The sequence below is a fragment of the Neoarius graeffei genome, chromosome 2 (genome assembly GCF_027579695.1).
Source record: "Neoarius graeffei isolate fNeoGra1 chromosome 2, fNeoGra1.pri, whole genome shotgun sequence".
Taxonomy (NCBI): domain Eukaryota; kingdom Metazoa; phylum Chordata; class Actinopteri; order Siluriformes; family Ariidae; genus Neoarius; species Neoarius graeffei.
In genome coordinates, this window is record NC_083570.1 from 2,462,693 (window position 1) to 2,472,425 (window position 9,733).

The following is a 9,733-nucleotide window of genomic DNA, read 5'->3' on the forward strand; positions in this document are numbered from 1 at the left end:
TTTCCTCTGACCCTCTTATCAACAAGGCGTTTGTTTCCACCCACTGAACTGTCGCTCACTCATTCAATGTTTTTTTTTTGGCACCATTCTGTGTAAACTCTAGAGACTGTTGTGTGTGAAAACCCCAGGAGATCAGCAGTTTCTGAAATACTCAAACCAGTCCATCTGGCTCAAACCAACACCCATACCACAGTGACAGAATGTTCGGGGTGTTCCTAATAAAGTGGCTGTGTGAGAGAGAGAGAGTGTAATATATATATATATATATATATATATATATATATATATATATATATATATATATATGATCATTTGACCAATAAGTAGGTTAAGTACATGACTACGTATGAGTAAGCACAATAAATGAAATTAAAAAAAAAAAAAACTTGAAATAAATGTAATTATTGGAATAATATAATCTAAAAAATCTTTATCTATCTAATTAGGAACGTCACATATTCATGTTTTAGAGTTAATAAGAACACTGTCTATGACTCTAATGTATAGGCTTAATGGCTTTAACCTCAAAGAACGCCTGCCTTTAAGAGAGCACTTGTTTAGAATCACATCATTATCTGAGAGCAAGCAGTTAATAAGGTCCAATTTGTGCATTAAAAGGTGCTCAAGTAGTATTTGCATGAACGGGGCTTTGAATGCCAACAGTGGCATTCATAATTCAAATGTCTTTTTGGTTTCAAGCTGCATACACTTTTATGTCAGAAGAATTTGGGGCAAATATTTTCAGTGTCACCATTAGATACAATGTTTTTCTGAACCATGGATAGAAAAGGCCATATATGATGGGATTTAGAGTTGAATTAATATAACCCAACCAGACAAAAATATCAAAAAGTACAAAAGGTGTAGAAAAGTTAATATAAGGATCAAGGAGAGAGTTGATGTAAAACGGCATCCAGCATAAATTAAATGCACCTACAACTATAGCAAGAGTTTTTGCAGCTTTGTTCTCCTGTTTCAGCTTTTGTGAGAACTTGGTTAGATCATTTTTGCCCTGCTTCACTCCATCCAATTTTCTTGCATGTTTTTTTGAAATGAGAAATATTTTAGCATATAGAAAAATCATAACAGAGAAAGGGAACATGAAACATATACACGTATCCAAAACAGACCACAGTGCATTGAACATGATGTTGCAATATCCCAGGCAATATGTAGAGGCAATGTATTCATCTAAATGTTCCACATTTGCTTTTGAAAACAGGAGACCAAATGAATACACTGCAGCTGCAATCCAACTTATAGCTACCATCAGCCATGCAACAGGTATAGTTACTCTTGTAGGATACTGAAGTGGATAGCACACAGCTTGATATCGATCTACAGCGATACAAATCAAGTGGTAGACTGATACAGTTGTGAGGAAAACATCAAAACTAGAATGCCAAAGGCAGAAATCCTCACCAAAGTACCAACAACCATCTACAGATCTGATGATGCTGAATGGCATCACAATGACTCCCAGAATCAGATCTGTTAGTGCCAAAGACATCACCAAAATATTTGTAGGTGTGTGAAGTTGTTTGAAATGAGCTATAGAGATGATGACCACAGAATTTCCGAGAATGGTAACAATCATCGCGACCATCAGGAACAAGTATATCCCTATTTGAGCAGCTATGTGGTAAGAAGCCTTCAGACAAGATACATTTGAATCAGGGAAACAGTAATCTTTCAAATCTGCTTCTTCTAGTAGAGATGAATTGAGTTTTTCTGGCATCCTTTAAACTGATGATATCAAAACAAATAATAAAAAAAAAAAGCAGAAAAGCAGATATGCAGGTCCCAGCAATTCTGGTTAAAATGATTCTGACTATAACTGATGGCATGAGTTATATTCACTTTCTGGCTGAACATAGAGACCACTTGGGAGAAAGTAACCCAATAGAAAAACATTCCATTTTCCATGTACAATAGGGAACTACAATTACGCATTTGTTGCCATGCAAATACACCCCTGTCTTTTTTTAAATAAATTAACATGGATTTAAGTTTGTTTCAATCTACTTTATAGACAAAAATACATTCAAATTCAACAGCAGTGGTAGCTCAGTAGTTAAAAACCACTGAAGGGCTACCAATCAGAAGGTCTGACCCTGCCAAGTTGTATAAATGTAAGTTTCTCTGGGTATATGCCGTAAACTTATCTTTTAGCCCCAAAATTTCATCACTACTCAACCTGAGCTCTGATTAATATGAGGGTTCAAAGCCATATCTGATTTTAAAAGCAGGAATTGCTAATGAATTATGAGAAGGTAAAAGGTGGCAAGTATAACTGATAGAGAGCCAAAGGTATACTTGTTGTTCTGTAAGAGTGGGTGAGAACTCAGTCAACATTTGCTCATATTGATAAAGTTTTGGTGTTGATAAAAGTGTGAAATATTGTTTAGCATTTTTCTTGTTTGCTAATGGATAAAAACAAGCAATATCTCATCTCATCTCATTATCTCTAGCCGCTTTATCCTGTTCTACAGGGTCGCAGGCAAGCTGGAGCCTATCATCATCATCATCATCATCATCAGGGCGGCCTCAGCCGAGCTGCACACCTAGCTGTCCAATTCTCACGATCCAGCATACAGTTGGCTAGCTCGGCAATGTCGGCCGCCCCTGCGTCCCCCTTCAAAGTGTCCAAGAATGTTGTTACTGGGCGTCCAGGCCGGTGAGAGCCATGGGTTGGCTCCCACAAAACTAGATGGCTTGCTGGCAGATCACTGTGGTGGAAACAGTGGCCTGCAAGGCCAAGCCTACGCCAGGCAACCTTGTCTGTGATCTTGGGCAGGTCGCCATATAGGACTTTGTTGGAGATCTGGTCCTGGCAGTTGACGTTCAATACAACTCGCAACATGCGGGTGTATGAGCCATCCAGCGACTTCTGAAGGGATGTATTCAGTGCCCAGCACTTGCTTCCATATAGAAGTATGGGTTCCATGGTGGCGCGGAAGAGTTTGATCTTAATCAAGATCAAGATCAAAGATCAAGATGGAGCCTATCCCAGCTGACTACGGGCGAAAGGTGGGGTACACCCTGGACAAGTCGCCAGGTCATCACAGGGCTGACACATTGACACAGACAACCATTCACATTCACGGTCAATTTAGAGTCACCAGTTAACCTAACCTGCATGTCTTTGGACTGTGGGGGAAACCGGAGCACCCGGAGGAAACCCACGCGGACACGGGGAGAACATGCAAACTCCGCACAGAAAGGCCCTCGCCGGCCCCGGGGCTCGAACCCAGGACCTTCTTGCTGTGAGGTGACAGCACTAACCACTACACCACCGTGCCACCCCACAAGCAGTATTATGGATGTATTTTTGTTGCATGTAGTAATGAGAGAGGGGTCAAAGGTTACAATTCAGAATCTTCACAACTTTAGCAATCAATGTGTAACAACGCTTTAACTTGTGAGGGAACAGAGGAACCAGAGCAGGTTTCAGAACAGGTGAGTTCTTTTATTTCTGACACTTTTCAGTGATGACGAATACATCTGCTTGCATACAAACACACACACTTGGGGTGATACAGTGCGCTCGCTCGCTCACGCTCTCTCTCTCTCATTCCTGGCTGTCTGAAAGACACACAGAGACACAGGTTAATAGACAGCCAGTAACTTGACACAGGTGCACCTCATCACATGTTACCTGGTGGTTCAGCCTGCCTCCTCGCCGTTCACAGCCAATGCTCAACCATGCCTCTGCTGCCACACAATGTTAATAGCAAGGTTGAAATAACACAAGAAAAACAAAATGAAACTTAGTCTAATATATCACGAGGCAGGGTGTGGCAATAAAATCCTCTTTAAAGTGAGACGGCCTTTTGAGTTCATAAAATCTGTGAAATTTAGTTCCCTCTGAAATGTGGTCAATGTGATATATGTTTATTTCTGTAATATCTCACAAAATATCAGGCCATTCTATGGCTGGGAAGTTGTTTAATTTGAGGGGATTCCCTAGCAAATAACGTGCATGAGATGGCTCGCTTTGCGCAGTCAAGCAAACAGAGGAAGTCCTTGTGCACATGCGCAGGTTTACCTTCTTCTTTTGGGTTTTACGGCAGCTGGCATCGACAGCGTTGCATTACTGCCATCTACAGGTTTACCTTTGAGCGTGCACTGACAGTTCCATCATTCTGTCGCTAAACAAACAGCTGATCACACCGAGGTGCTCGCTGACCGCCGATATTTATTAATTTGGTCCTGTGTTTCCTTTACTTCACAACATAACGTCTTTTCTTCTCACTTTCCATTACTGTAGTTGGTCTTTCACGTTTCATTCACACACTCATGTCCTCCATTTTTTTCTCCTGTTTCAAATTTGTATCCCACAATGCCTTGCACGAATGGGGAAAGCCCACCATGTGATGCATGATGTACTATTTTGAATTGGTTCATGGTGAAGCAGGAAAAAATAGCAAAGAATTTAGAGCCATGTGGCACTAAATTCATTAGCTGTTCAATTAAAAAAAAAACTAATAAAATTGGAAGTCTGTGATTCAAATTCAGTACCTTCAGTCCACTAAACAAAATAATTGGGTGTCGGAAAAATTCTTTGAATGACCTACACTTGAAAAAACCTTTAACAGTGATTTATTGTGCACATAATTGTCATTTTATAGAAAGTTACATTCTATCAAGATAATTAACAAAGGTAATATGAACCCGAACACATAACATTTGAAACAAACAACATAATTTCATATTGAATAGTATGTTATTTACTTGGACTTGTCCAGGGTGTACCCCGCCTCTCGCCCATAGTCAGCTGGGATAGGCTCCAGCTTGCCTGCAACCCTGTAGAACAGGATAAGCGGCTACAGATAATGGATGGATGGATAGTTATTTGTTGGTGATATGTTTTGATCTGTCTGTACTGAAGGAGGTTGTATTGACAAAGTATGATCGAGGAGTGTAGACCTCTGCTCATGGATCAATCCAGGAGCAACAGTCACTGATATAGACACAGCTGTTCAAAGATGTTCATGGTTTGTTGGAGGACAAACATGAGTATATATCCACATTCAAGAATGCATTGTCACTATATGTACATGTCCAACTTCACTGGGCTGAGACGCCCAGAGAATTTGAGGCACCTGATTCAAAATGTGGAACAGAGACCTACCTGTATCACATATGTCATCCTTCAGGTCATACTCAGAGAGAACAGCTGAAGCAAAAGATAGGTTATCTGTTGTGCATAGAACAGTACGGCCTTGTTCAAAAGAGATAGGATGATTGAACTTAGTCAAAATAGCACAACCTAATAGATTAAAAGAGTATGATAACAAAACGATGAGCACTTAACATAAGTTTACTGAAGTGATGTGTAATTTATAATGAATATGCTTTTGTGGAGTTCATTATTTTATTCATTTTTTAAATATTTCTGAATATCAGGTTCAATAAGTGCTAATGCAGCATTTTAGAGAGAAATCTAGTAGTCACTAGAATTTTTCATCTTCACTTTAGAAGCTGTTCTAGAGCAAGATTTTATTTTAATTTTAGGAGAAAAACTGCTCAATCTGACAATTTGAGCTCATGACAGCCAGTGATGTACTGTAAGACAAGAATGCATGTATGTGTGCGATTGGGATAACCAAATCTATTACATCCAATCTGCCCTCGGAAACACCATAGGACTATTTATATGATCCACATATGTGTGCGATTGGGATAACCAAGTCTCAGATCTCCAGATGGAGGAACAGAATCCAAGCTACTTTGTGAAAAAAAAAAAATTCTCTGACATGCCATGAGGAGGCCCCAGGGGAAGACCCAGGACACGCTGGAGGGACTATGTCTCTCGGCTGGCCTGGGAACGCCTCGGTGTTCTTCCCGAGGAGCTGGCCGAGGTGTCTGGGGAAAGGGAAGTTTGGGCTTCCATGCTTAGACTGCTGCCTCCGCGACCCGGTCCCGGATAAGCGGAAGAAGACGAGACGAGACGATGCCATGTGGAGATCCCAGATGAGCCCCCAAAACACTGATAGGTTTTTATCTGTCTGTACTGAAGGAGGTTGAATTGACAAAGTATGATCTAGGAATGTAGACCTCTGCTGCCTAAGAGATTCTGCTTTATGGATTGATCTGGGAGCAACAGTCACTGATGCAGAGATAGCTGTTCAGAGATATTCATGGTTTATCAGAATCATGTTTATTGGGACTTCCGGTGGCACTGAAGCAAATGGCAGCCTAAAACCCCTGTCCCCAACCGGTTGGATATTTATCCCCTTTGAAGAATTTTAAGATAAAAAAACTGTATTGAAATTTAGCATGGAGGGGGATAAACAAAAAATGACTAAATGTAAGCGAGGCTCAAGATGTGATAAAGGAGAGACCGTCGAAGAAACATACAGCGAGGAGGAAAGCTATGAGAACAATGGCGAAGCTAATGAGGAGGTAGTCAGTCCTGTCATGCAGGCCATCTACAACGAGATTCGTGCACTCAGGTTGGATCTTAAAAGTGAAATGAGTGAATTCCGACTTTTTTTTTTAGCAAAGACATGAAGAAGGAGTTGAATGAATTTAGAGGAGAAATCAACCGGAAACTCCAGGAAGCTACAGGTGAGCTACAGGCTACTATAGTAAGAGTGGCGGAGGCTGAACAGCACATATCTGACATTGAAGAATGGGACATGGCAGTGAAGGAAGCTCTCACCCAGGCACTAGAGAACCAGGAGGCTTTGCAAGCTAAGCTAACAGAGCTAGAAGCACACTCATGCCGGAACAATCTCCGTATATACGGAGTACCGGAGGAATCAGAGGGGTCCAATCTAACTGAGTTTGTAATGAAGCTAATAAAATCAGAAGTCGGCCCGCCGGTCATGGACATGGACTTCGGAATACAGCGCTGCCACCGGGCACTTGGCCCAAAGCCTCCCAAAGACACACCGCCTAGATCATTGGTGATTTGCTTCCTTGAGTTTTGAGTGAAAGAGCAGGTATTGCATACTGCGTGGAGAAAGAAAGATGTCTGCTACGAGGGAAAAAGGATTTATTTTGATCAAGATTACCCTCCCAAGATACAGAAGAAAAGAAAGGCATATGTGGGGATATTGAGAGAGCTCAAAGCCAAAGGAATCCGCTTCCAAACGCCACATCCAGCTAAGCTGAAGGTGTATCTTGACAGCGGCACTCAGGTCTACGAGAGTGCGGCAGAGGTGGCTAAAGACCTAAAGAAGAGAGGGTTCCCTATGGAAAATGTTAATTTTGCCAGACTCTGCAGCACTGAAGCATTGGAGATTGGCAATGTGGGAAAAGGCAGGTGCAGATCGCCGCAGACAGGTAGTGGACCATGGGCGGATAAGCACTATCATGGGGTGAGTGGCTGGAGCCATGTACATCTATAGAAGGTAAACCCAGTGACTGTTAATTGAAATACCAACATGTGATCTGGGACTAACCCTCCAGCTTGAACCTTCTTCTTTAACACTGGGCTTCAAAAGAAAAGTGTTATTGACCCTCATGTAAAGTGGGTGACCAGATTTGTTTAAGTTGACTCTTATACTTAAGAGTTAAATACTATAGTTTTTCTGTTTCTACCTAAATTTACCTAAGTCAGAATTACATAGACCTACCTAGATAATAATGCTTGGGCTTTTGAGTTTTTGATTTTTGCCAACTTACTATGAAAGTTTAAGTAACTCCTCAAACTTATCTATGCTGAATTTTTATACCTATTTTATTTTCGTTTCCTAAAAGTGCCTATTCCTACCCATATACCTGAGAGGGTAATACTTGTGATTCTCATCTCTCTGCTAATTTACAAAGAGACTTAATATTATTATTTACAGAGCTTGATAAGATGGAACTTTATACCGGTTATGGGGAAACTGGCTTGAAAAGAATGTCACTGATGCAGAGTATCATTTTTGATACTGATGAGAGGCCCTCGATGGATGCAAGGATCTCCTCTCAACTGGAGGTTTTAGTTGAACTTTGGACTTGGAAGTCTTTGGTTTTTGTTCTTAAGTCTTGTTGTTCACTGTTCCTGTTTGGGATATCATGGGTAATGTTACACAGGTGTACAAAGGTTGAAAAGAGTATGCATCATCGGGAGTATAAGATAGTCACACTAAATGTCATCGGGCTGCATAATCCGATTAAAAGGAGTAAAATTATAGCTAAAATGAAATGAGAAAAACTGCAGGTAGTTTTTTGGCAAGAGACTCATTTGTCTTCTTTAGAACATGAAAAATTTAAAAAACTTGGTTTCCGAAATATCTATTACTCATCTCACAAATCAGGCCATAGGAGGGGAGTGGCTATACTGATCCCTAATGCAGTAAATTTTGAATTTATTTCAGAAATGAAAGATAAAGAAGGGAGATTTGTTTTAGTAAAGGGCAAATTAAACAATGAAGAAGTCTCATCTCATTATCTCTAGCCGCTTTATCCTTCTACAGGGTCACAGGCAAGCTGGAACCTATCCCAGCTGACTACGGGCGAAAGGCGGGGTACACCCTGGACAAGTCGCCAGGTCATCACAGGGCTGACACATAGACACAGACAACCATTCACACTCACATTCACACCTACGGTCAATTTAGAGTCACCAGTTAACCTAACCTGCATGTCTTTGGACTGTGGGGGAAACCGGAGCACCTGGAGGAAACCCACGCGGACACGGGGAGAAAATGCAAACTCCGCACAGAAAGGCCCTCGCCGGCCATGGGGCTCGAACCCGGACCTTCTTGCTGTGAGGCGACAGTGCTAAACACTACACCACCGTGCCGACAATGAAGAAGTAAATTTACTTAATGTGTATGCCCCTCCAGGGAGCAAAAAAAATGTTTTTCAAGAAATTATTTGAATTGATAGTTTCTGAAACACAGGGAATTCTAATTTTTGGTGGTGATTTTAATGTGCAAATTCAGCCTAAATTAGATCCATCTAATCAGCAGCAAAAGAAAAGTCCAACTGCCATTTTAGTTCAGCAGATGCTTGCAGAGCTGGGTTTGATTGATGTGTGGAGAGAATCTCATCCAGGAGAAAAACAATTCACCTATTATTCCCCATGCCACTCTGTATATTCACAAATTGATTACTTATTTACATCTAAATCAGACTGGCACAGAGTCAGGGACTGTAAGATAGGGATCAGGGATGTATCTGACCACTCAGGGGTGTACCTAACCCTGCAACTAACTAATCAACGGAAAAATACACTTTGGAGACTCAATACGAGCATCTTAAATGACAAAGCAGTACAGAAATAGATTCAACAGGAATTTGACACATATTTACAAAATAATGATAATGGAGAGGTGTCTCCAAATACTTTATAGGACACAGCAAAAGCAGTCGTTCGAGGTAAAATTATTGCCCTCACAGCCTCTCGGAAAAAGGAAAAACAGAGAAAACTTATTGAACTACAAGCGGAAATGAAATCATTAGAAATTAGACACACAACAAAAAGATCCTCAGATACTAAATAGAATAAACAAAATTAAACAAGATATTAATGGTATATATGATGAGGAAATTGAAAAACAACTCAAATTTACCAAACAAAGGTATTATGAGACGGGGTCTAGGGCGATGAAACTACTTTCCTGGAGGATATAAAAACAATGGGGAAAGAATGCGATTTATAAGATTAGGAACCCCAAGACACAAAAGGTATGCAGTAAATCAGAGGATATCCAACATGCTTTTGAACTATATGATAAAGACCTGTATACCCAACCGACCATGGCAGATATCACAACAATAGAGACTTTCC

At 40.7% G+C, this 9,733-nt stretch overlaps 1 protein-coding gene across 1 annotated transcript; it reads right to left on the reverse strand.

The window, feature by feature from the left end:
- Positions 1-694: 694 nt before the first annotated feature.
- On the reverse strand, positions 695-1,738 carry LOC132871484 (trace amine-associated receptor 13c-like). The gene has a single exon (XM_060905665.1). It carries the CDS (start codon positions 1,736-1,738, stop codon positions 695-697), a length of 1,044 nt encoding a protein of 347 aa, XP_060761648.1.
- Positions 1,739-9,733: the final 7,995 nt, after the last annotated feature.

Coding starts and splice junctions, on each gene's coding strand:
- LOC132871484 (XM_060905665.1), bottom strand. CDS start 1,738: ATGCCAGAAAAACTCAATTCATCTCTACTAGAAGAAGCAGATTTGAAA.